Below are 27,917 nucleotides of genomic sequence, written 5' to 3' on the forward strand. Positions count from 1 at the left end.
ACATGCCGACACCCAAGTTGGGATTCTAAGACATCTTTAGGGTACACCCTGACCCATGATGTCCCTCCCATGGCCACACCCCCTTTTGAGTTGTGCACCATAGGATTTGCACATGGATCTGTATAGAATAGCACTTAGTGAGATGCATGCACAAATCCAAAATGTTGTCAATTAGCACCAATAATTGATTGGTAGCACTCAATTACTGGCACTAATTGGCTCATTAGCCAATTTATTTACACACGCATCTCAGGATCGCGCACAACGATCTTTATACTGTAGAGTCTTTTTCCACTTACCTTCAACATCATCTTTGAAGAGCTCCTCGGTCCCAAATTTCAAAATGTCATCCAGCTCTTGCTTGGACATGGATCCAGACTTTGAGCCCAGACCTGGACGGACTACCAGATGAGTGAGCATCATCTTCCTTTTCGCCACCTGTGTGATCCTTTCCTCCACCGACGCTCGCGTGACGAAACGATAGATCATCACCTTTTTATTCTGGCCAATGCGATGAGCTCTGCTGAAGGCCTGGTGAAAAAGAAGATTCCATGAAGGGACCCTTTATACTGACAATACTGGATTCTTTGCAGGTTGATGGACTAATATAAGAAGTCTACAAATATGGGCATTTTGCATTAACTTTGCAAATTGCATGGATGCTGCCTTCTGAAGGCACCACCGACAAATGAAATACTTGAAGAGGATATTCTTAGAGTTCGCAACACAGATCTAAAAATCGAAAAGATAACTCTTGTTATTTCTCAGTTATTTGTTCCCAATTATTTAGACCTCCCCCTGAGAAGCTGTTTTGTGCATCTATCACCCTATCTGTGAAAGGATATTTCCTTAAGCCACACTCTTGAAACTAATGGAATTGTTATATTGATTAATATAAAGAAAGTAACACTTCACCTGGATATCATTGTGGGGGTTCCAGTCGGAGTCATAAATAATGACCGTGTCAGCTGTAGCCAGGTTAATTCCCAAACCGCCAGCACGGGTTGACAGAAGAAAGCAGAACTGCTGGGCACCAGGAGCTGGAAGGCAAGGACCAGAGATAACATTAAAAAGAACATGAGAGAAAACTTGCTCATGCCATCTTGGAAGAGGTCATAGAGTTTGTGGGTGTAAAAACTGGGCTCTCCTTTTACCCCACAACATCAATCTCAGACACGCTGAAGGTAGTGTTGCCAACAAGCTTCATGTCTTTTACTTTTCTTCACTTCTTACATTCCGCAACTACCCAAAAGAGTTCAGTGCGGATCACAACAAGAAGGAGAAGGCATACCCTGCGAATTAACAACTAATTAATTAATATATATTAAGAAGTATAATCTAATCATAAAACTTCTTAAAAAGAAAAGTTTTCAAGGCAAATTTCTGGATTTGTCTTAATTGTACAGGAAGAGAATCTCATAACAGCGGGGCTTGAAACATGAGTCTTGCGGAATAAATGGACTTATTTTTTAATTTAGCAGGACTAGGGTAATGAAGTAAAAAAAACTCTCTCGAAGACCTCTGTTTTTAGTAGACATTTGGACCCAACTGAGCAGATATTCTGGTAATTGTTCAAAAGAATTTTATGAACTAAAATACAAACTTTAAATTGAATTCAAGCCTCCACTGGTAACCAGTGGAGGTCCCACAATAATGAAGAAACCCTATCATATTTATGAGCAGAAAAAAATTAGACATTCGGCCGTGTTCTGAATAGTAGGAATCTTCCTTAAAAGACCTTTTCGACAGCCTGCATAGATAGCATCGCTACAATCCAAATTAGATAGAAGCAAACTCTGGACAATCAATCTACAAGTATGAAGCTCAAAGGAAAATCACATTCAGGGTGAATATATTCCCAATACTCAACTCAAGCACTTGCGTATTGGGAACATATTCGCCCTGAGGAATTTTCAATATAAGATTTGCTTTAAGTCTTGTCTCCTGATGACGCTGGCAATAACGAAACATGATTACGTGTTGAGAACAAGATGCAATGTTTTGAAAACTGGATCCACCTGTCGCTTTTGAAGAGTGATTGTTGTAAACTCCTTTTGTGAAAGACTGACTCAGCATACCCCATAAGGAAATTGAGGATGTGCTTTCATTGGATCGAATTTGGATATTCTCCATTGAGGAGACCTCAGTGAAGATTTCTGCACTTAAAGAACTTCAAGGATTAATATTTGGGACAATGTTACAACATCACAGAAGAGCCAAGCATCTTCTTCATCAAGATAAGTACTGACCTATAGGGTTTTAAATAGCAGTTAAATAGATGCCATAAGGACTGTTGTTTTATGTGGAGGGCACTCACCTCAATAGCGGGAATTGAAATCACAACTGCATTGTATTTGTGAGAATTTTAGGACTAATTGCATGAACATAACTGAGTGCAACCTTTCTTTCCACGAGATGTTTTCCGCAATCTAACACAATCAATGGTATTAAGCCACTTAGATTACTGCAACGGAATCTATGCAGGATGCAAAGAACATTTAATCAAGAAACTTCAGACCGCCCAGAACACAGCGGTGAGACTGATCTTTAGAAAATCAAAATTCGAATCTGCCAAGCCCCTTCATGAAAAATTACACTGGCTTCCCATTAAAGAACGCATCGCCTTTAAGGTCTGTACCTTGATTCATAGGATCATCTACGGAGAAGTTCCTGAATACATTAGATCTGGTGGATCTACCACCCAGAAACAGTTCCAGTTTCTCCCGATCCTACCTAAATGTACATTATCCAGATTGCAGTGGTATTAAATACAAATCTACCTACGACAGGAGGAGTGGCCTAGTGGTTAGAGTGGTGGACTTTGGTCCTGGGAAACTGAGGAACTGAGTTCGATTCCCAATTCAGGCACAGGCAGCTCCTTGTGACTCTGGGCAAGTCACTTGACCCTCCATTGCCCCAGTCACAAATAAGTACCTGTATACAATATGTAAGCCGCACTGAGCCTGCCATGAGTGGGAAAGCGCGGGGTACAAATGTAACAAAAAAACCCCTTTGCTGGTGGGGGTCCCCAACCCCCGCCAGCCGAAGCCTTCTTCAGTGACACCCGTCTCCGGTACAGCTGCGTTCCTGCCCTGCACTTCTTGCTCCTCCTGTCCTGTGCATGCTGATGCTCCTCAGTTTCACGTAAAGGAGCATCAGCGTGCACAGGACAGGAGGACCAAGAAGAGCAGAGCAGGAACGCGGCTGCGCCGGAAACGGGACCCCCGCCAGCCAAACCAGGGGCCCAGGCCCCCGCAGCCCCCCATAGCTACACCCCTGCCTTTAACACATCTCTGGAGCAAGGAGATCCCTTACAGTCCACTGGCAATGCCTAGAGATTGGAAATACTTTGAGTGAAAAGGATCATTCTTGGGGAAAGTCAACAGAACTTAAATTTCAGAAAATTAAGAATGAAACAGTAAAATACATGGGTGAGGAAGGGTGAAACACCTCTGGTGCATCAGAAATATCACCATTAAAGTATCAGTACAAATATTTTTAGTAGTACCATTAAACCTGTCAATAGCCTCTTGCCGCAGTCCTCCTGTGATCCCTCCATCAATCCTCTCATACTTGTAGCCTTCATACTCCAGAAAGTCTTCAAGCAAATCCAACATTTTTGTCATCTATGAAAAGGAAGCAGACTTTTTGGCATCCAAGAGATAAAACACGTTAAGGGCAGAATTTAGCAAATGGCGCAAAAAAAAAAAAAAAAAAAATTAGGCACTGGAAAGATGTGTGCTGGGGGGGGGGGGGGGGGGTCCTTTTACTAAGCTGCAAAAAAAAGTGGCCTGTGTTTGTTTGGGCACATGAAATTGGCATGCACTGGGCCATTTTTTTTACTGCAGCAGGTAAAAAGGCCTTTTTTAAAATGGGGCATGCGCTAATATTAAAAGTAGCACGTGGCTATTTACTGCCTGAGCCCTTACCACCACCTAGTCGCTCCCCATAAAAAACTAAAAATTATATTTCCGGTTGCAGTTTGAAAGAAATTTATAATCGAGTTTTGAATGTTTGGGACACTATGTAAAATCATATTTATACTTCAGTCCCCACATATTTTATTGATAGTGGGTTTTCAATTGGAATTATGCCTAATTTTCGGCAGTTGGGCATGCAAATGACCGTATTCCATAACATTGTGTCTATCTTGTGGGAAGGTCCTCTGATCCACCCATGCTCCTCCCATTGCCACACCCCTTTTGAGTTGTGCCCTATAAAAGTTAGGCACGGGGCAGATGCACACACAAAATTACTTAGTCAACGAGGTGTCAACAATCAATAATTGGAGTTAAATGGCAACAATTTGAATTTGTGCATGCAGCTACCCTAGTCGTTATTCTATAACTAACTTTTCTAGCATGCATCTCAAAAGTGATGCCCCCCCCCCCAGGCAGATGGTCCCCCTCAAATGGAATACTCCCCAAGTCTGGATTCCTCCATCTGGAAGGCCCCACAGTCAGCAGAGGACCTCTCACCCTCCCAAAGGCTGCCATGACCTACCTTGCCATATCCATGGGGTCTAGTAGGGTTGACAGGAGAGATCTTCAGTTGCTCTTGCCAACTCCACATTCAAAACGGTGCAATGCACCCTTGACAGTAATCTCATGGTACTATCACTAAGGCAAGCAAACAGCAAAGAAGAACCAAAACCTCACGAGGAAATCAAGAAAAGCAAACACAGTGAGGAGATAGAGACACTTTACGGAACTAGTGATCTTTATTTCTACCAGCAGACACAGTAAAATGCTGATGACTCAACATGGCCAAGTTTCGGTAGAAGGGTGGCCTGCATTAGGGGTCTTGATGCAGGGCTAAGTTCCCATATAAGGTCTTTATATCTAGTATCGGCAAGGGCAGGAGCGGCTGGGGATTGCTCCTGCCTGACCATACATTACCCAAGGGATATGGCAAGGTAGGCCCAAGGGGTTGAGGGCCTCTGCTGACTGTAAGGTCTTCCATATGGGGGGGGGGGGGGGATAAGTCCTTGGGGGGGGGACCTTCTGGGAGCTTAGAATCATGCTCAATTTCACGTTGGCTGGCCCCTTTAAAGAGTGCCCGGAGCATCAGGCCTTGGCTTTGTGGCCCGATGCTCCTGGGATGACAATATAATACTTCACAAAATTGCAAGCAGCATTTTTCAGTACCATGAGAATGACTAAGCTGTTGTACTGAGCTACCATAGGTTAGTCACTCCTCTGGTACTTTAAAGTGTGGTAGAAGCCCAAATTTTATTACACCCTTTTTAGTACTCTAAAGTTAAAAAAAAAAGAACCCTCAAAAAAATGAAACAAAAAAAATTTCAAAAAAATGCATATAAAAGAAAATAAAAAAAAGACATTTCTTTCCATATATATCCCGAGTGGTAATGAGAAATAACATAACACAGACAATTTGACCTAATTTTAATATTTATGCTAATGTCACTTTATAATCAGTTTCATTGTTATTTGATGGTTGAAATATGGCTTACAAATATTAATAAATAATAAATACATAAATAAATAAACAAGCCATGTCAGGCATTGAGGGCCCCTTTTACCAAGCTGCGGCAAAAGGGGGCCTGCGCTGGCATCAGAACGTGTTTTTGACACATGCCGAGGCCTTTCTTGGGGAGGGGAGCCCTTACTGCCACCCATTGAGGTGGCGGTAAGGGCTCCAGCACTAACCCGGTGGAAACCGGGCAGCACGCGGCACTGCCCGATTACCGCCGGATACACACCGGCGCTACGTAGCGCCAGATATGACGGCACGCTGGGGGTGGGAATTACCGCTGGGCTGCTGCAGTAGCCCAGTGGTACCTCCTTTTTAGCGAGCAGTAAGCCCACATTGGGCTTACCGCCAACTTTGTAAAAGGAGCCCTGAGTTTCTCACCTGAGAGAAAATTAGAACTCTGTGTCCCCCATCCTTGAGTTTCTTTAACATCTTCTGTAGAAGCATCAATTTCCCAGAAGATCTAACCAATGAGTTGCCGTCGTACGATCCATTTGGTAAGACCGGAGCCTCCTAAGACCCGCCCCACCCGAAAACAGAGAGGTTAGTGATAGCGATGGTCCATCTACTCCAAGAACCATTACCTTCAAACCTACAATGCAAGTGGCTAAGTGCGACTCTCCCAGCTGGATAGTGTAAGTGTAGCAAGCATTTTAAGATGTTTGTTTATTAAATATTTAATATACTGCCTTTTTTACATAGAGATCAAGGCAGTTTACAATGTAAAAATAACATAAAAGTCAACTACATTCTAAAAACAATATTAAAATGACAAAACTCAAACATTGAAGGAACCACATTAATTGACAGGAGATTAGAGAGATTCAACATGCATCAGGCCAGCTATGTTTCTGCAAAGCATCATGAAAACAAAACAAAACAGATCGCATAATGCTGTGGATTTTAATAACCTTGGGGCATAATTTTAACATAAGTATTACCATACTGGGAAAGACCAAAGGTCCATCAAGCCCAGCATCCTGTTTCCAACAGTGGCCAATCCAGGTCACAAATACCTGGCAAGATCCCAAAAAAGTTCAAAACATTTTATACTGCTTATCCCAGAAATAGTGGATTTTCCCCAAGTCCATTTAATAATGGTCTATGGACTTTTCCTTTAGGAAAGCCGTCCAAACCTTTTTTTAAACTGCATAAAACAGATGCATATGTGAAAAAAAATGGCTTCTGTTATATTTTGGATATTAGATTTACATTTGAGTGTTCGCCTTTCTAGCTCAAGGCGAGTTAAAACTCAGGTACCATGGTTCTGATCTAGATCAGGGGTGTCCAAACCTTGGCCATCGCCAGGTCAGGTTTTCATGATTTCCCTAATGAATCTGCATGAGATCTAATTGTATACGACGGAGGCAGTTCATGCAAGTAGATCTCATGCAAATTTATTGGGGAAATCCTGAAAGCCCAACTGGATTGCGGCCCTTCAGGACTGAGGTTGGACACCCTTGATCTAGATTTGACTAAAGTAAATTACTGTATTATTAGCATGTGCTAACATCATTAACACATATTCAGGGAAGGTTATAAAACTATGTTAGAGGTAAAAAGGTGCTTTATTTGTCCTTCAAGCAATTATTTTCACGCGACACATTAATTAATAATGAGATGCAAACTATGCAAACACATAACGAGGGGTCCTTTGACTAAGTTGTAGCAAAAAATGGCCTCAGAGCGCCCTTATGTGGGTCTTTTCCATGCGCTAAGGCCACTTTTTGCTGTGGCTGGAAAATGGCCGATTTTCTATTAATTGCCATGCACTAATACATAAGTACATAAGTATTGTCATACTGGGAAAGACCAAAGGTCCATTGAGCCCAGCATCCTGTTTCCAACAGTGGCCAATCCAGGTCACAAATAACCGGCAAGATCCCAAATATGTAAAAAGCATTTTATACTACTTATCCCAGAAATAGTGGATTTTCCCCAAGTCCATTTAATAACGGTCTATGGACTTTTCCTTTAGGAAACCGTCCAAACCTTTTTTAAACGCCGCTAAGCTAACTGCCTTTACCACATTCTCTGGCAACAAATCCCAGAGTTTAATTACACGTTGAGTGAAGAAACATTTTCTCCGATTCGTTTTAAATTTACTACATTGTAGCTTCATCGCATGCCCCCTAGTCCTAGTATTTTTGGAAAGCGTGACCAGATGCTTCACATCTACCCGTTCAACTCCACTCATTATTTTATAGACCTCTATTATATCTCCCCTCAGCCGCCTTTTCGCCAAGCAGAAGAGCCCTAGCCGATTTAGCCTTTCCTTATAGGGAAGTTGTCCCATCCCCTTTATCATTTTCGTTGCCCTTCTCTGCACCTTTTCTAATTCCACTATATCTTTTTTGAGATGCGGCGACCAGAATTGAACACAATATTTGAGCTGCGGTCGCACCATGGAGCGACACAAAGGCATTATAACATCCTTGTTTTTGTTTTCCATTCCTTTCCTAATAATACCTAACATTCTATTTGCTTTCTTAATGTTGCGTTAACAAAAATTAACATGTGAGCCTCTACTACCACCTAGTTTGTAGGCAGTAAGGACTCACACGCTAATCCTGTACTAATCAGTTAGTGCACTGTAATGTAGTTGTGTGATTAGCGCAGACATGACCACCCTGCGCCCCCCCCTCCCAGAAATGACCCTTGGTGAAAAACAATTTTTATTTTTTTAGCGTGCAGTAGCACGCACACATCTTTAAAATACGGCAGAAGTCCTCAATGCGCCTGGTGGAATGCAATTTTAAGCTGCAGTAAGTACACATTAGTGCTTACTATAACTTGAGAGGGGATGCCCTGGCCTCACTTATTTAGTTCAGTTGCTAGTCCCTTTAAGATACATCGGGAGCATCGGGGCAATGGTGTGGCAGCCCAGTGCTCCCAGGTGGAAAAGTAACCACAGTTTCTTGTTGCGGTGGGAACCCAGTATTCACCACAAACTGTGTTACAGTATTTACATAGTAATGAGCTGCTTTAGATGCATTTACATGTTTTGCATCTTATTATGGAGTCCTTTTACAAAGCTGCTGGTGTAGGCGCTTGTTTTTGACGTTCGCCGAGGCCCCCTTTTACCTTAGCGGGTAAAAGGCAGGTCTTTGTTTTTTTCAAGAAATGACGACAACAGAGAAAAAGGGATCCAAACACCATATAAAAAATATAGAACAATTCTAAATACGAACTATGGTAAGTGCATAGGAAATACAGGAGTCATAATACCTTATTCTCAAAAACAGGGAGGAAAAGATCTCATCAAGACCACGATCAACAATATCGGAGTTCAAATGATGACTTTTTGACCGATCACATTGTAAGGTGGCTATAATAGATTTGAGCTCCGATATTGTTGATCTTGGTTTTGATGAGGTCTTTTCCTCCCTGTTTTTGAGAATAAGGTATTATGACTCTTGTATTTCTTATGCACTTACCATAGTTTGTATTTAGAATTTTTCAAGAAATGGCCATGCGGCAAGCGAAGCACTTGCTGCATGGCCATTTCTGGGGGGGAGGGGGAGGACATCACCACCCATTGAGATGGCGGTAAGGGCTCCAGCGCTATCCTGGCGGTAACCAGGACTGTGATTGCCACCTGGTACACACCAGCGCTAGAAAAATGTAAATATTTTTGCAATGACAGAAGTGGCGCGTGCTGAGGGATGGAACTAGCTCCGGGCTGCTGCAGTAGCTCAGCGGTACTTCCCTTTTAGCGAGCAGTAAGCTCCCATTGGGCTTACCACCGCTTCGTAAAAGGGCCCCTGAATGTATTACAGGGTAGCCAACGTAAACACTGCGTTAGGGAGCACAACCAGAGCTCTTTAACACGCGTTGTGGCAAATAACATGGGTAGTGTCCTAAGAGGATCTTCCACTCTAGATTTAGAAGCTCAGCTTTTTTTGAATATTGGGCCTATTAAGTTTCTTTCACTTCCTGGCAGTAGTATAACAATCTTATTTCTAATCTCAAAATGAATAAAAAAAGTTTCAGCACTGAATGGAGACGAAGAGCAGGTAGGTAGACAGAAATATATGCATAAAAAGGCATGACAGCTCTGTCAAGAGAAAAGGAAGTGTCCATTTGAAGATAAGAATTTAATATTCTGTGCTGTCAAGCATGAAGTTAAAATGATATTTCTTGTTCAGATGTCTGGTCATATTTGGGAGAAGGATTATATGGGAAAAATAGATAAAAATCCCTTAAGGTTATGAAATGAGACTCATGGGAGGGGAAAGTCAAGAGCGACACAATATTGAGAAGAATAAAATTTAAAAAGAAAGACAAAAAGAATGTAATCTTAAATGGAGCAATTGTTCAAGTTTCACCCTACATAAAAGATTCATTTAGCAACAAGGTAAATTTGTATGAAAAAATACAAATTTGTATGATACATGTATACAATTTCATTTGTTATATTTTGCACAACTTTCATCAACATTCACAAATCTATCATTCAGTGTGGGTAAGATTGCTTTAAGGTACTCTGTTGTTTTTTCTCCTTTTTTCAGTGAGGAAACTTACCACAGCAGCAACTGGGAAAAGATAGGGGTGATTGCAGCATTTCTTCAAGTCCATCATAATGTTGAGCAGTGACACCTGGTTCCCACCACCTTTCGAGTTCAATGCTTCAAAATTCCTAGTTAGTATAAATTTGTAGTACTTCCTAAATCCAAGTGAAAGAGACATCATAGTTTAATGCGGTTAACCGCTGGGATTGACTGATCTGCTTGAGTACACTGCATACATTATGCTGAGAGGATAAACTGTTGAAATCTTCAACCAATCAAACTGTATCTATAAAGCAACTGCAGGTTCCTACTACTGGTAGCATGCTTATTTGAATACAACACCACATCTACTTTTCCTGAGTTTTCACAGATGAAAGTTGTTGCTAAATGATCTACTATGTTATTCAGATGCAACTCTCCCTTAGCCCCATCCCTCCCCCATCATACACCCTATACACCAACACTCTCCCACCACATATAACACCCTACTACATACCTTCCCTAACCTACTTCAAAAGCTATATTATGGCCCACTTGCACTGTCCCTTGATTTTGTACATTCATTTCCTTGCCCTTCTCCTAGTCCCCCCTTCTCCTTGCATTCTCTCCCCTTTCACATCCCCTTGCCTTTGCATGGTATTCCAGGCAGACCCCATGTCTTATGTGCTGCACAGTAGTGGACCTCCCCTTACCCACAACACATCCCATACCCTACTCCTCGTGCACTACATAGCCTATACAACCCCTCACCTGCCACCTTCCCCAGCACACGTTGCTGACTGAATGAAGGGCAGGAGAGCTGTGGTGGCTTGCTTCACCACTCATGTCAGCCACCCAAAGACTGGGAGAAGCAGCGGGACCAATTGCAGGAAGCAGCGGGGTCAATTACGGGAAGCAACAGAGGTTCTTTCCCCCTCCTAAGTGTCAAAAACTGCTCTAGACCATGTTGCCCCATGTAGACCCTTCCCCATCCGGCACAAGAAGAGAAGAAGAGGAGATAGATTGACTGTTAGGAATGGGGACAGATAGAGAGTGTGGGAATAGGCTATGTCTCTACTGAGCTTTAGTGGGTCCACACTAGTCTTAATCTTATAGAGCTCTAATAGGGTTTATTAGAATCTATAAAGAATTCCATTTTATCCAGGGACCAAAAGGGTCAGTGATGGGTCACTGGTTGCCAAGCCCAATGACTTTCATTAGCAGATCAGTTCCACAGCTTTTATAAAATACTTTAACAAGGGGCCCCCAGAACATCATTGATTGTCACCAACAAAACACAACTGAAGACTCATTGGTCCGTCAGCTAAGATGAAGAGGACTATGACCACTGTTCCCTCCAAACTGAGCGGGAGTCCTCCAATTGCATTGCTTCCAGTGGAGTGGGGTGTGGGGTGGTGCTTCAGTATTGTGCTTTCAATCACTAGGGACAGGCAGGTTCCCTGGAGTCCCGCAGAGCTTGCCTGTCCGTCACAATTGAAAATGTGATAGTGAAACAGCACCTCCCACTGGCAGGACTGTAGGTGAAGGGCTCCCGCTCAGCTTAGAGGGAATAGTGATTATAACAGCTTTATATAAACAGGTTTAGAGCTGATCTAGATTTCATGATGTGCATTAAAAAACATTATCATGGATTAAAATGTTAGGCCATATTGTTTACATGAGGACAATAGAACTTTGGTAAGCCCATAAGATATCACAGCCTCCAAAATTACACTAGAGAAGCATATTCAAAGATTGTACTAGAATATTAATTGTGTTTCAAACATATTGCCCCCTTTTCTTATTGACTCCCCCCCAACCATACTTATAGGCACAGTGAGAAAGAAACTTGAGGCACAAGACAGCCAAACTACTACCTACTTTTGCATTGACTGAGCTCCACTCGAACGATGAGTTCAGTCTTTGCGGGCATGTTCTTGAAGACATCAGCCTTCAGCCGCCGCAGCATGTGGGGTCCCAGTAGGTCGTGCAGTTTCTTAATCTGGTCTTCCTTTGAAATGTCTGCAAATTCCTCCAGGAACCCATCCAGGTTGCTATAAAAAGTGAGTTCCATAATGACCTAACAGGCTAGAGAAGCAGCAGGCCCAACCAATCAACGGATGATAAAAAGAGACTCTGGCTATGTAGAGTCTCTCTTCTGCGTGCAGAACTGGGCAACTAATTTCTATTACGCTTGCAAGTGCGTAACATTAATATCACTTTGAGAAAGGAGTTGTACTAGATTAAAATAAATGGTTCAAATTAAAAGACAGATGCACTCTATTCCATTCCATCAAAGCCTTCGAAACATAGCGTATGAATTTATTTGTGTAACTCTCTGTATAAGACAGGATTCCAAAACCTGTCCTGCAGCTAGTTGGACTTTCAGGATATCTACAATGAATATGCATGAGATCTATTTACATATACTGGGGATCCAACGTTTGCAAATATAACTTATTTGTAGTCATTGTGGATGTTCTGAAAATCCAGCTGGTTATGGAGACCCCAGAAGTTTGGGAAGCCCTGATATGGGGCCTATGGAATAAGTGCTTATTAAATTAAAGCCTTTCAGAAGAACTTGGCCAAAATGATATAGGGGTTCACCCCAGAAGATATACGAGAAGAGACTTGAATATGTATACCCAGAGGAGAGGAGGGACAGGGGAGATACGGTCAAGAAGTATAAATACTTTATATTGATAAAGAAACAAACCTCTGGCAGAATTGGAGAGTCTACAGAACTAGAGGATAAGAGCAATCTTACCGTATGGTTATGTCTTTTTTTTCGGCCTTTTCACCTGCTGCAGTAAACAGCGCCTCAAATGCGCAGCAAAAACAGCCCCTGCCGCTAGAGCAGGGCCCTTTTTACTGCAGCTTGGTAAAAGGACCCCTTAGACACACAAAGTAGCACAGTAACCTATGGTAATTTGTACGTCTATGTGCTTTCAAAATGGGCCCCGTTGGTTATTATTATATTTACACATCAATACTTTCATTTTGCTTTTTGGCTATAATATCATAAGGATTGATTTTTATTAGTTTATTTTTTTCAATTGAAACCCGATTAGGGGTTTATTTGTAGTTTGGTATTTATTTGCCATCATTTATTATGTTACTATGGGGCCCTTTTACTAAGCCACGCTAAAACGTGGCGGGTACTGTTGTCTATGCGTGGGTTTCCCAGGTGCTTCAGCCGCTTTTAGCAAAGAAGTAAAATGGCAACATTTCCATATTTTTCTTTAATGGCCATGTGCTAATTTCCCAATTAGTGCATGGTCAATACCGCGGGAGTCCTTCTAAGGCTCCCATGCTAACGGGCGGTAATAATCAGGCAGTGTATGGCAAAGTGCCTGTGCTAAAAACCAACAAGAAGGAGGAAGGGACCTCACGAAGCTGTGAGAAGCAAAAGAAAAACAGTGAGGTGAATCCAAGGAGGATAAGAAAGAAGTCTTTATTGAAAATGCTTAAAACGACCCGACACGGCCGTGTTTCGGCCCGAAGGCCTGCCTCAGGGGTCTTGATAAATCTCTGATGTTGTAATATGGGGCTTGACAACAGGAAAAATTAGTTGCGAGGATCTGGCTGTGAACTCCTTCGATTATCTTCTGTCTTGCAGATGCGCTGGAAAACAGTAGCCGTATGGTTGGATAATGTAAATGATGCAAGTGTAGCACATTACATTAGCCAGATCCTTGTTGCAACAAATTTTTCCTGTTGTCAAGCTCCATATTACAACATCAGAGATTTATCAAGACCCCTGAAGCAGGCCTTCGGGCTGAAACACGGCCGTGTTGGGTCGTTTTTAAGCATTTTCAATAAAGACTTCTTTCTTATCCTCCTTGGATTCACCTCACTGTTTTTCTTTTGCTTCAATGTGCCTGTGGTACCTGATTACCACGGGGCGTGCCTACTCTTTGTTCATAGTCACGCCTCCCACGCTGAAAAATAAAAAAATATTTTTCAGCACGGGATTAGCACGCGCTGACGGGCACACTACCACGGGACACCTCAGTGCGTCTCGAGGCAGTACTTTTGGCCACATCGCAGGCACATGCTAGTGCCTACTGTGGATTAGTAAAAGGACTCCTATGTAATTAAGGTATTTTAAACTTCTAATTAATTATGGGTGAATGGAGGAGCTTTAGAATCCTGCCCTATAATTAAATATAAAAACCATTCGGCTCGTGAGTAGGTCATAGCATAAATATTATTACATGTTTACTAATCACACGTAGTCTATTTAGAATCAAACAAAAATGACACTTTGATTAAAAAGAGGTTGCACAGATTCCTAATGTCGCTGTTTTTGGTTTTTCCAACTGTTATGGAATGTTTGCAACCAAAGGATAAACTGAGACAATACAAAACACTACCGTCAAAATAATATTTGAAGTCCATAGGTTTTGACAAAATTTCCCTTTATGATCTAAAATTATATTGGCTACTTATTGAGACTTGGGCGCAGTTTAAACTTTGGGCTCCTTTTATCAAGCTGTGGTTAAAAGGGGCCCTGCGGTGGCATCAGCACTTGGATTTGCCGCACCCCGAGGCGCCCTTTTACTGCAGCGAGTAAATGGATTTTTTTTAAAAAAAAGGAAATGGCCATGTGGTAAGTTAAATACTTGCCGTGCAGCCATTTCCTGGGGGACCCCTTACCGCCACCTGTTTAGGAGGCAATAAGGACTCCCGCGCTAACCTGGTGATAACTGTGCAGCACTCAACACTGCCGGGTAAGCCCCTGGTGCTAAAAATAGGAAAATATATTTTTAAGCGCTGGAAATGGCGTGCAGAGGAGGCAGGACATCATTCTTTCCGTATCTTCTATAAGATATGAAAGGAATAATCTAACATTCCACAAACATTTGAAAACCTTTTTATGTTGTAAGTTTATATTACTTAGACGTTCCTAATATTTTATCTGTTTTCAATCTATTTTATATCTAATGCCAATTGATTGTCAATTTAGATGTTTCTCAAGATTTAACCCATCCCTATCGTCCAATCACCACCCTTCTCTAAGTCCATGCATTCATCATGATATACTTGGGGTCCTTTCACTAAGCCACGTAAGCGTCTATGCGCGCCCAATGTGTGCCAAAATGGAGTTACCGCATGGCTCTTGTGGTAATTTCGTTTTTGGCGCACGTCCGATACGCGCAGCTGAAAACTAATTTTTGTTTTCTGCCACGCGTATCGGATGCGTGTCAAGTGGCAGTTGCTGCACGTAGGTCATCACTGCCCTGTTACCGCGTGAGACTTTACCGCTAGGTGAAGGGCTGGCGGTAAGGTTTCAGACCCAAAATGGACGCGCGGCAATTTTCATTTTGCTGCTCGTCCATTTTCGACAAAAATTTTAAAAAGCCATTTTTTTGTAGGTGTGCTGAAAAATAATTCTGCCTGCGCCCAAAACATGTGTCTACACTACCGCAGGCCATTTTTCAGGGCACCTTAGTAAAAGGACCCCTATGTTCTTTAAAGCTGCCCTGTGTGTGTGCTGCACACCCACTGGATTTTCTGTAGGTTACGCGTTGTGGTTAATGTGTTAAGCCACTTGAATATCTAGAAATAAGGGTCAAGAGCAAGTGGTAGGTGATAACGCTTTTATTAGACAAATCCAAAACATCTGTGATTAGCTTTCAAGAGCTTTCAAAACCTAGTCACACATACGTTGAGCTCGTCCAAAACGTATCACCTACAACTTGTTTCTTAGGGGCCCTTTCACTAAGCCGCGTAAACATCTACGCATGCCCAGCGCATGCCAAAATGGAGTTACCGCCCGGCTACCACATGGCTCTTGTGGTAATTTCATTTTTGGCGCACGTCTGATACGCGCGTCTGAAAAATAATTTTTTTCGGAAGCTCGTATTGGGAGCGTGCCAAGTGGCATTTGACAAACGTAGGTCATTACCACCCGGTTACCACGTGAGACTTTACCGCTAGGTCAATGGCTGGTGGGAAGGTCTCAGACCCAACATGGACGCGCTGCAATTTTCATTTTGCTGCACGTTCATTTTCGGCAAACATGTTAAAAAGGCATTTTTTTAGTAGGTGCGCTGAAAAAAATGATTCTGCGTGCACCCAAAACTTGCGCCTACACTACCACAGGCCATTTTTCAGCGCACCTTAGTAAAAGGACCCCCTTAATCCTTGTTGCTGAGAAATATTTAATAATCAAATCGAGAATGTTTTAGCTTTCATTCTGCACTTGATTTTTTAGACTGGTCATAGCCCATAGAGGTAATTATATAGGCAATCGTATAAGGATCATTCTTTCTTATACGTATAAAAAAAGGAATAAGAACTTACTTAAACCTCTCGGGTGTCAGGAAATTCAAAAGATGGAAAAGCTCTTCCAAATTATTCTGCAGTGGTGTTCCAGTTAACAGCAGCTTATAGTCGATCTTATAGCTATTCAATACCCTAAAGAACTTAGAAAAGGAAGTCATGTGCCAGCAGTCTTGATAACGAGGCGACAATTAATTTTAATCCTTTGCCTGCCACCAAATTGGAGTGGTGTTGTCTGCCAATAAGAATTCATTTCAGTCCAACAAATGACATGTAATGCATAATTTCAGCACTTTGGCAAGAACAAAAGTAGTTTTGGCACCAAGAAGAGGCTATAATGTTGATCCAGTCAAGAAAGTCCATTTTAATTCAATCTTTTTTACAACAGTTCCCAAGAACTTCAGCAGACCTTATTCAATAGTTGCTTTTTCCATAGACAGAGGATGGTGAAAAGTCCTTTTTGAATAAGGCCCATTAATTCTTGGTACTGGAACTCAATTAGTCTCTTTACTTTCCTTGTCCAGATGAACCAAGGTTTTTGCCCCTCTGAGGACAATTTTTCAAAGATGTTTATCAGGTTAAATTGATCTGGTGGGTAAAAGAAGGTGCTGATTCTCACAGTCAGACCAGATTTAACTGCATCGAGGGGAGACATGTAGTCGTCATTGGGCAACTTGACTCCCTAGTAATACTACTGTAAAAATTACCATTAGGAATTGAGAGATACCATTTTGAAATGGGGCCACCAATGGGACTGAAGATCACCAGATACCAGGGAAACCCCCAGTAGGTAACAGAAGAAATGAGGTTTTGTTTCATTGGGTAGAGGGCGTCCTGGAGTCTGTGTTGGAGGGTGGTTGGGGTGTTTCAAGAGTTGAGGATGTGTTTCAGGGGGGGCAGGGGGTGCGTATTGGGGGAGAGGGCTTTTCTTTAGAGTTAGGCTGGATTGGTAGTAAAGGGTTGCTGTTTGTTGTCATTCCCTTTAAGAGGCTCCCTGCAAGAATTGGGCCATATGTTAGCAGCCCAGATGTTCCTGGGGAGGAAAAATAATTTTAGCTCAAACCTGATATTATTTTTCCAGGAATAATGTAGCATGTGAAGAGAAATGCAAGCTACATCATTTGATTTACTTAATAATGCTATGTTTTGCATGATTTGCATCTCATTATTATTTAGCTCACATTGGTCAAAAATATTATCTTAAGGGCAAATAGAACAAGATTTTGCCATTTAACACATAAAGGGGCCCTTTTAGTACGTGGTGGTAAGCACAAATGTGTGCTTACGGCACGCTACAAGCGACTACTGTGGGATGCGCTCAGGTGTCCTGTGGTAGTTTTGAAATTGGCGCTTGCTACTCAAGCGCTAAAAAAGTAGATTTTATTTTTTTGTGTGTGTGGGGGGGGCATGTTTATAGGAGGAGAGTAGGCATGCCCTGTGCTAGTTGGGTAATGCGGATAAATTGGCATGCACTGTCGGATAGGGGCCCTTTTGCTAAGGCGCGCCAAATTGCAACTACCGCCCAGCTACTGTGTTCCCAGGGCGGTAATTCCATTTTTGATGTGCGCCCAAAACACGCGATAGAAAAAATTTTCTACTGCGTGGTGCTTAGCCGGCGGTAATCAGCGGTTTACGTGCACTGGCTACTTACTAACTGATTTAGCACAGGAGACCTTACCGCTAAGTCAATGGGTGGCGGTAAGGTCTAAGGCCCAAAATGGACACATGCTGGTTTCAATTTTGCCGCATGTCCGCTTTGGGCCACAATAAATGTTTTTTTTTTCCAGGCGCATGTCCAAAACGCGCGCCTACACCAGCAAAGGCCACTTTTAGGTGCGCCTTTAAGAGCCCCCTAGTGGTGGAAAGAGCTCACGTGCACATTGCCAAATAGAAGAAAAAGAAAATTACACAGCCACGCTAATAGTAGCCTCAGTGTGCAGGAAACTCACAGGCTAAAAAGAGCGCAGGCCACTTTTTAGCGCAGCTTAGTGGAAGGGCCCCTAAATAGCCAAAGTTTTGCATTGTTCCTTTAATGCGCTTTAGTAATTTTCCCTCTATGTTTGTTATATAAATAATTTTTTCCAGCTTTGCAAAAACTTTACCACCACCAAGCTACTGGGGGCCCTGTTTACTAAGCCGTGCTAGAGGCACATTAGCGTTTTTAGCGCATGCTAAGCATTAGTGCATGCTAACCATGTAGATGCTCATAATATTCCTATGACCTTCTACGCGGTTAGTGTGCGCTAATTTTTAGCGCATACTAAAAACGCTGGCGCATCTTAGTAAACAGGGCTCGAGCTTGTTGAGTTCCTCTTAATCTGTTTTATTTTTCGTAGATGAATGCTTTACTTCTTTTCTTGTTTCTGACCATAGAATTATCTCAACAATTTGGATTGCATTGATAACCAGTTCTGAAATCAGTCCGCTCACCTGTTCGATAAGGGACATTTCAGAGACCTTATTAATTACGACAGCTTAGACCATGTAGCTAGCTTGTGTTTCTGATGAACACCTACTTTTGACTGGTTGTTCTTCAGCCTGTGCGCCTCATCCACCACAAGACACGCCCACTCTATGGACCCCAGGATGGCCTGATCGATAGTGATGAGTTCATAAGACGTGAGCAGGACGTGGAATTTAATCTGAGCTTCTTTCTGAACAATAAAAACCAGAATAGACGTGTTTACAGGGTGAAATGAACACTGCGCTCTGGTACTTTGGTTCTGAATTATATATGTCCAAGAAACAACAGAAGAAAAATGTGGTAAACCATAAGCTGCCTGGGCAGTGTGTCGACCTGCTAAGTGCTTCCTGGTAGAGCAGGCGCATAAATCAAGTTAGCAGCATGTCAATACGCATCTTAATATTAAAATGAAGGGAGTTGCATAGGCCAAAAAGAATTTCAGGTAAACTAGACATGCAATAGAATCCTTCTCCCCCACCACAGAGATGACGAACAGCTTTGAATCTAACAGCAGGTATTACTCTCAGTTGTATTTGTCAAACAGTAACTATTGTAACTTCTACAGGCTAAGGGGTCCTTTTACGAAGGTGCGCTGAAAAATGGCTTGCGGTAGCGTAGGCGCGGGTTTTGGGTGTGCACCGAGCCATTTTTCAGCCAGCCTGTAAAATGTGAAATTTTTGCTGAAAATGGACGTGCGACAAAATCAAACTTGACGCGCGTCCATTTTGGGTCTGAGACCTTACCGCCAGCCATTGACCTAGCGGTGATGGCCTACAGACTCACGTATCAGACGTGTGCCAAAAATGAAATTACTGCAAGAGCCACATGGTAGCCGGCCGGTAACTCCATTTTGGCGTGTGTTGGACGCATGTAGACACTTACGCGGCTTAGTAAAAGGACCCCTGAGTCTTGCTAGGAAACCAATTATGCACAGTGACAGTTAGAATGCTTCCCTGAATTTCTTTTTTTTCCTTTGGAACTTGTTCATGCCTCCTTACTTTCATCCTGAAGACCTTCTTCCCACTCCGGATGGCATTGTCTTCGAAAGAGAACTCATTCTCTCTGATTATTGCTCTACTTTCCTTATCTCCAGTGTATGTGACAACATAGAAATCTGGTGCCCACATCTCAAACTCTCGTTCCCAGTTGATGATGGTGGACAAGGGGGCGCTGACCAAGTAGGGACCCTTTGAGTGACCCTGTAAGGGAAGAGAAGTTGAGCTCAGCATACTAGAAGATTGCTTATATTAGATATGTAGAAATCAGATAAGTGACTTACAGTGGCCAAAACTCGGTCAACCAGAACTATGTGTTTGAATCAGCTATTGGTAATTTTAGCATTGGATACCCTTCTTTACTGGCAATCAGATAACAGTACCCTACTTCCCAGATCATGCTGCATTAAAGGTGGCTTTCTATCCAGTGGAAATATTAGTATAACAAACACTGAAACAAGTTATGATTTTTGCAAGCTATAAGAAATTTCTTAAATTATTAGGACAAGGGTAACTGTGATTGGAGGTACCTTTTTTGCAGTCCACTTGTAAATATTTGCTGGCTATAAATGACACTTGTTATATATATTTTGATCTGACTCAGTTTGAGAGATTTTTTTATTGATAAGGAAGTTTATATTGAGGGGTGACTGCGACTTTGCAAGATTTGCAATGTATTTAGTTGAATTTATCATTGTTCTCTCTTAATGTGGACTATATTTATTTATTTTCTTGATGGAAAAATATATATATTATTCTAAAAATTTTAACCCCCTCTCCCACTCTGATAGAAGCCAAAGAAATGGGGGAAAAAAAATCTCTTCTCACAGCTGTGTTTCTACATAGCTCCCATTAATGCCCACAGAACAGTGACCAGAAATTATTAAAACATCAGTTTATAGAAATATAAGTTTTTTTTCTTTAAATTATTTTTAATGCTGTACTTGTAAATAATTTTAAAATGACTAATTGTGAGACTAGGAATGAAGCCTCTTATGAGGTTTTAGAGTGATGTCACTGCAGGAATTCAGCACCTTACAAGGTTCTACACCAGGGATGGGTCACCTCGGTTCTCAAGGGTCACAACCCAGTCTGGTTTTCAAGATTTCCACGGGCTGAATATTGGACCCTATATTTGTATTACCTAGAAACAACAAAACTCACAAAAAATTAGAAAAGGTTCAAAGAAGAGCAACCAAAATGATAAAGGGGATGGAACTCCTCTCGTATGAGGAAAGGCTAAAGAGGTTAGGGCTCTTCAGCTTGGAAAAGAGACGGCTGAGGGGAGATATGATTGAGGTCTACAAAATCCTGAGTGGTGTAGAACGAATAGAAGTAAATCAATTTTTTTTTACTCATTCCAAAAGTACAAAGACTACAGGACACTCGAGGAAGTTACATGGAAATACTTTTAAAACAAATAGAAGGACATATTTTTTCACTCAACGAAGAGTTAAGCTCTGGAACTCTTTGCCAGAGGATGTGGTAACAGCGGTTAGTGTATCTGGGTTTAAAAAAGGTTTGAACAAATTCCTGGAGGAAAAGTCCATAGTCTGCTATTGAGATGGACATGGGAAGTAACTGGTTGTCCTGGGATTTGTAGTATGGAACTTGTGACCTGGCTTGGCCACTCTGTCGGAAAACAGGATACTGGGCTAGGTGGACCATTGGTCTGACCCAGTATGGTTACTCTTATTCCTGCCTTCTTTGCACATTATTTTTGCTACTATTGTAAATAAATGCTTATTCTATCTTTATAATACTTGGTTGTGGAGTTAGTTCTTTCTATTATTTAGGACACAGTGAGCTTGGATCTAAGGATAAGAGGGAATACATTTGCTTCTGACACTTCACTCACTAAGGGGCCCTTTTACGAAACAGTTGTCACACAGCAACCCAGAACTACTGCCAGCCAAGAGACATATTCCTGTTAGACCCCAATAACACCCCAAAAAGGATTGTATCTGTGTGCGCTCACAGCTACAACAGAATCTTCACAGATACTGATCAAATTAAATGACTTCAGAAAAGCATTAGCTGCTGGTCTTTTGCTACAGGCCACCTGGAATGTTTGACATGGAAGAAAATCCATTATGCATGGAGATTAGTTAAGCAGCTGAGGGAAGGAAAGGGAGAGGTAGTAATTAAGGAGGACTTTAATCACAGAGATGTTGATTGGGAAAATGGAGTTGGTGGAAATTTCAAGGGAACAGTACTCACCAAACTCTCAGGGGGGAACTTTCTAAGTGCAAGTGGCATGAGAGACAAGATAAGACAATGCAAGCGGGAAACCAATGAGATTCAATGATCGCACTTTAAATGGATTTGAAATTAATAGGAAATAAGATAGCATGTGACACTTATTAACTTTGGACTCGTTGTGATATGTACCAAGGAGCTGGTAAGGTGAAGGCATGGAAATGCGACAGCTTTTTCCTTACCATAAGGAAGGAAAGATGTATGTTCATTGTAAGGAGGTTTTGGCATACAATTAATCATTTTATTATTGTGTGGCAAAAACAAACTGGGTCAATATTCAAAGTAGGGCTGCATTTTAATTGCAGTTAACTTTGCGATTAATGCATTAATCGTTACTTGCGATTTTAAAAATTAAGCATCATTAAAAAAATGAATTACACTGCAGTATCTCCTCCAAACATTTCTTCTACTCTCTTCCACCACCAACCCCTGTCCTTGGCACAATACATCTTCACCCCTACCTGTGTTTTGACATCACCCACCCCTGTGCCAGTCTACCTTAAAGCTAGTCTTCTGTTGATCATTGTCAGTGGCAGCATTGCACACATGTTGCCTGCAGCCTGGTCCAAAGCTCTCCCTCTGACCCACCCCACCCATGCAGAAAAGAAGAAGTGATGTCAGAGGAGGCGGGGCAGGCCACAGGCAAGCAAATGTGCAATGCTGCCACTTCCAGGGACCAACAGAACACGTCCTTTAAAGTAGACTGGCAGGAGGGATTGAGAAGGGGAAAGATGCTGAACCCTGGGTGGGGGGGGGGGAGGGGAGTGATCAGCAGATCCACGAGCAGAACTAGAGGGGCCACTGATGGAAGCTATGGCCAAGGTACTGAGCTCCATCAGCTATGAGAAGAGCATGGTGCTGCTAATGACCAAGTTTGCAATGGGAAGGAGGAAGGAATGAAAGAAAGAGAAAGAATGGATCCCAGGAAAGAAAGAGAGATAATGAATATGGGAAAAGAGGACAAGGAGGGAAGGAAGAAAGAGAAAGGGAGAGATGTTGTATTGGGGGTGGGTGGAAGGGGGATGTGATTTTATATACTGCCTTTATGTGGTTACAATCAAAGCAGTTTACATATTATATACAGGTACTTATTTTGTACCTGGGGCAATGAAGGGTTAAGTGACTTGCCCAGAGGCACAAGGAGCTGCAGTGGAAAACAAATAAATAAACACAACTCTTTTAATCATGCGATTAACCGCAACTAAAAATGTTAAGCAAAATTCGGCCCTAATTCAAAGTGATTTAACCAGGCAGGAGAGTCTCCTTATGGGTTAAATCACACTGGCTGGTCCAGGAGCAGATATTTAGCGGCATTTAATTGGACAGAAGTGCTGATTATCTGCTCTGACCCTCACAGCATTCTCCGGTTAATGCCGGAGTGGTTCGAGGGTGGAGTCAGGGCAGAGCGGAGAGTTATTAGGGCACCGCCAATATTCAATGCCGTGGTTCAGATAGCTTACCAGATATGTTAGATTACACAAAAGCAGCACTAATTACGTCCAATTAGCTATGCATGTAGAGCAGTGAATATTGTCTGTACTTGGATAACTTTTGGGCACTGCCAAGCCCTCAGGTATTCAGCCTGGCACTGAATATCCAGGGGTAATTTAGCTGCTGGTGGTCAATGTTTAAACAAACACTGATAGCCACCGGCTGAATACTGACCAAAATTATTTCTATTGATTGGAAGCATTAAATTGGTTGACACCATTTCTATTCATTGTAAATATGAAATGCAATCAACTTTCCCGCCCTGCCCACCTCTGCATTCATAGTCATCTACTTTTTAGAAGCCTAATATTATCTCCTAGTGAAAATTAGCTCCCAAATTTAGGAGTTCAGCTCTAGTTAATTTTCACAGGGGCTAATTTAGTGGTCAAATTCAAAAAGTTAGCAGATTTTACAAATCTATTATAAGTATAAAAATTCAATCAGGATGTCATGGATGGATGATGACAGAGACAGGGATGGACTGTGACCAGGGCCCCCGGGCAGTAAAGATCATTGAGTCCTCCGGCCACTGCCCGCTGCCCCCCACCGCTGTGTTACCACCACTGCCACCCCCCTCCCGTACACTGCATCTCCCCTACTACCTCAGCTGCCACCCCCTCCCACACACTACAGTCCTCCGAACCTCAGTGGACCCTTCCTGGTCCTACCTTGAAGGGCCCTGGTGGTAAAGTGGCTTCTTTGGGGACAGGAAAGAACCCCACCCTTTCCTGCCCACTACAGCTATTCTGCCCCGCGCCACCGTTGTTTTCAAAATGGGTGCTGAGACTTCCCGATGTATTCTCACGGGTCTTGACAGTCTCACGAGGCTGCTGAAGGAAGTCTCAGCGGCCATTTTGAAAACACAGAGGTGCTGCTGGGAAGAATAGCGGCAGCCAAAAGGGGAAAGTGTTGTTCTTTCTTGCCTCCGTAGAGGCCACTAGACCACCAGGGCTTTTCAAGGTGAGACCGGGGAGGGCCCACTGAGGCTAGGGCTGTAGTGTGCAGAGGCAGTTGCCCAAATGGTCAGTCTGGCCCTGCTTAGAGAACGCACACAAATGGACTTATCCCCTTATCGATTTTGAAGGGTTTTAAGACTTTTGTTTTCTAGAAATGGTGAAAAGGCAAGAGAAGCTCAAAACCATCCCAAAAAGACACAGGGTCGTCATCAGGGGCAAGAAAATAGCAAAACTGCCCTGGGCCCCCATGCCACAGTGAATCAAAAACCTGCCCTGGCATTGAGGGTCCCCTCCAAAATGTCTGCCCTAGATCTTGCATGTTCAACACTGGCTCTGAAAAGGAAGTTCTACATATGTCTGAGAGGGCCAGTGGATGACCACATCTTGGTGTCACACCACAGCAGAGAAAGCAGCCCTCACTAGAGCCAGATATCTTTGTAAGCCCTGGTAGTAGAAAATCTCTACTCCCCCCTCCCCCACCCAACACACACACTTGAATTTCCCCTTATGTACCTTCCCTGGAGGTTTTAGAGTCAAAGCAGAAAATATTAACAAGTGCTGGCGAGTGCAGATAGGCTGGGACCACTGGCTCCTCTAAAAGGCTTTAAAAATGTATTTGCATCAAAGCACATTTAACAAGGTTAATTGAAAGGCCAGTAATATAGAAGAATTGGAGAACTGCAGTAGTGTTTATGGTGTTAATGTATTTTTACTGAGGTATGATGTATGTTGATGTATAATAACATATGTATTTTTATGTATGATTGTGAACTGCTTAGAATGGTAGATTATCCAGCTTATAATCGAAAGTAATCGCCGGCTATTTCCCGACACAAATCGGGATATGGCCGGCGATTTCGCAAAAGCGGCGAAAAGCGTATAATCGAAAGCTACATTTGTGATAGCTTCGCCGCTTTCCCTTCGCCTCGCCGGCGAAAGTTCAAAGGGGTGTGTTGGCGGCGAAGCGAAGGCGGGACATGGGCAGGCTTGGGCGTGGCTACCAGATGGCCGGCTTTCGCGGATAATGGAAAAATAAAACCCGGCGATAAGCAGTATTTCGCCAGGTTTACTTGGTCCTTTTATTTTCATGACCAAGCCTCAAAAAGGTGCCCCAACTGACCAGATGACCACCGGAGAGAATGGGGGATGACCTCCCCTTACTCCCCCAGTGGTCGCCAACCCCCTCCCACACTAAAATTATTAAAATACAAACCTTTTTTGCCAGCCTGTATGCCAGCCTCAAATGGCATACCCAGCACCCTGACAGCAGTATGCAGGTCCCTGGAACAGTTGTTGTTGGTTGCAGTGGACTGCAGAAAGGCAGAGCCAGGCCCATCCCCCCCCTCTACCTGTTCCACTTGTGGTGGGTAATGTTGAGCCCTCCCAAACCCCCCAAAACCCACTGTACACACATGTAGGTGCCCCCCTTCAGCCCTTAGGGCTAGGGTAATGGTGCACACTTGTGGGCAGTGGGTTTTGGGGGGGATTTGGGGGACTCAGCACACAAGGGAAGGGTGCTATGCACCTGGAAGCTAATTTGGTTGTTTATAAAAGATGTTTCAAGTGCCCCCTAGGGTGCCCGGTTGGTGTCCTGGCATGTGAGGGGGACCATTGCACTACAAATGCTGGCTCCTCCCATGGCCAAATGCCTTGGATTTCGCCGGGTTTGAGATCGCCAGCAGTTTTTTCCATTATCGCAGACAAACACTCCTGGCTATCTCAAACCCGGCGAAATCCAAGGCATTTCGCCGGGCCACACCGTATTATCGAAAAAAAAGATGGCCGGCCATCTTTTTTGAAAATACGGTTCCGGGCAGCTGTTGCACCGCCGCCAAAATAGATCGCCGGCGACCTATTTCGCCGGCGATGTTCGATTATTCCCCTCCACGTGGTCTATAAATTTTAGTAATTACAATAAATAAAAGAGAAAAATGTTGAGGGAGCCCTTCACATTTGAACAATGCCAACCAGGAGGAGGTTAGTTTTTTGCTTTCAACTGTGGGATGGGTCCTGATATCAATGTCAGGCGTTCTCCAGTTGAGAGTTTGCGGTTGTGCATTTGTGGGGGCTTTGCAAGTAGTAGTGCATTGATGTTTATTTACGTTTATGTGTTTTTACTGTGCTTTTAAAAATGTGTTAAGAACATAAGAATAAAGTTTTCACGGGTCGTAAGAAATGCAATGCCTGTACGATGTGTGATTTAATGATGGAAACGACCATTTTCACACACCCTTTGACAAAAGACACATATAAATTAAGAATCAATTCCAATTGCAAATCAGAATGCGTGATTTACTGTATAATTTGTCCTTGCAACAAACTTTACGTCGGTCAAAGGTCAAGAACATTGTTTGTCAGACTAGTAGAACATAAGAGTGCAATTAATACTGTCAAAATTACTTCACCCTTAGCCCTACATTGTGAGGAATTTCAACATCAATTTAAAGGAGTGTGGTAGCCGTGTTAGTCCACTCTTAAGGTTATCAATAGAAATCAAACAAAATAAAACATGGAAAAGAAAATAAGATGATACCTTTTTTATTGGACATAACTTAGTACATTTCTTGATTAGCTTTCGAAGGTTGCCCTTATTTCCGATCTGAGGAAGAAGGGCAAACTTCGAAAGCTAATCAAGAAATGTATTAAGTTATCTAATATAATAAAACGCACCGTGAACGTTCTGAAGACAACGTTCTGTGAAGCCGGAAGCTTGAAGCCGGAAGCCTGAGTTCTGAGGACAACGTTCTGTGAAGCCGGAAGCTTGAAGCCGGAAGCCTGAAGCCTTGAAGCCTTGAAGCCTGAAGCCTTGAAGCCATCTGACGTCACTCCCAGGCTGAGGCTGAAGGGTTCAGCCTGCCGTCTCTGCCCCGCCCTCGCGACAAAACAAACAAATCCGGAAGCGAAACGTCAGGGAAGGAGGCGGCGCTCCCGACGTCTAGCCTTCCCTTCGCTGTGTTCCGCCTTCAAAACAAGGCGGAACACAGCGAAGGGAAAGCTAGACGTCGGGAGTGCCGCCTCCTTCCCTGACGCTTCGCTGCACGAACCGCCACGGAGGTAAAGTTAAAAAGAATTAAAAAAAAAAAAAGGGATGCATGGATGCGAAGGGGGGGGGCATGGATGCGAGGCATGGATGCGAAGGGGGGGGGGCATGGATGCGAAGGGGGGGGGGAGAAGAGGGCGGGCCAGGCTGGGACATGGGAGAGAGCGTAGCATGGATGCGAGGGGGGGGGAACATGGAAGGGCGAGAGGGGACTTGCTGGAAAAGGATGAATGGAGGCGGCAGGGGACAGAGGAGCATGGATGGGCATGGATTGGGAGGGCAGGACTCAGGGAGAGAGGGAAATTGCTGGATAGGGAAAAATGGAGGGGCCAGGTGACAGATGAGCATGGATGGGCATGGATTGCAAGGGCAGGACTCAGGGAGAGGGGAATTGCTGGATAGGGATGAATGGAGGGGACAGATGGGCATGGATGGATATGG

At 43.1% G+C, this 27,917-nt stretch overlaps 1 protein-coding gene across 1 annotated transcript in view; it reads right to left on the reverse strand.

The window, feature by feature from the left end:
• Positions 1-27,917, reverse strand: part of CHD5 (chromodomain helicase DNA binding protein 5) — a 192,126-nt gene that overhangs the window by 94,072 nt on the left and 70,137 nt on the right. The window contains 9 exon segments of the mRNA XM_030222487.1: positions 296-531; positions 916-1,040; positions 3,509-3,626; positions 5,875-6,006; positions 10,018-10,159; positions 11,861-12,037; positions 16,293-16,414; positions 18,788-18,925; positions 19,734-19,934. Of these exon segments, the coding sequence (XP_030078347.1) occupies positions 296-531; positions 916-1,040; positions 3,509-3,626; positions 5,875-6,006; positions 10,018-10,159; positions 11,861-12,037; positions 16,293-16,414; positions 18,788-18,925; positions 19,734-19,934 (1,391 nt within the window).

The sequence above is a fragment of the Microcaecilia unicolor genome, chromosome 13 (genome assembly GCF_901765095.1).
Source record: "Microcaecilia unicolor chromosome 13, aMicUni1.1, whole genome shotgun sequence".
In the NCBI taxonomy this organism is placed as follows: domain Eukaryota; kingdom Metazoa; phylum Chordata; class Amphibia; order Gymnophiona; family Siphonopidae; genus Microcaecilia; species Microcaecilia unicolor.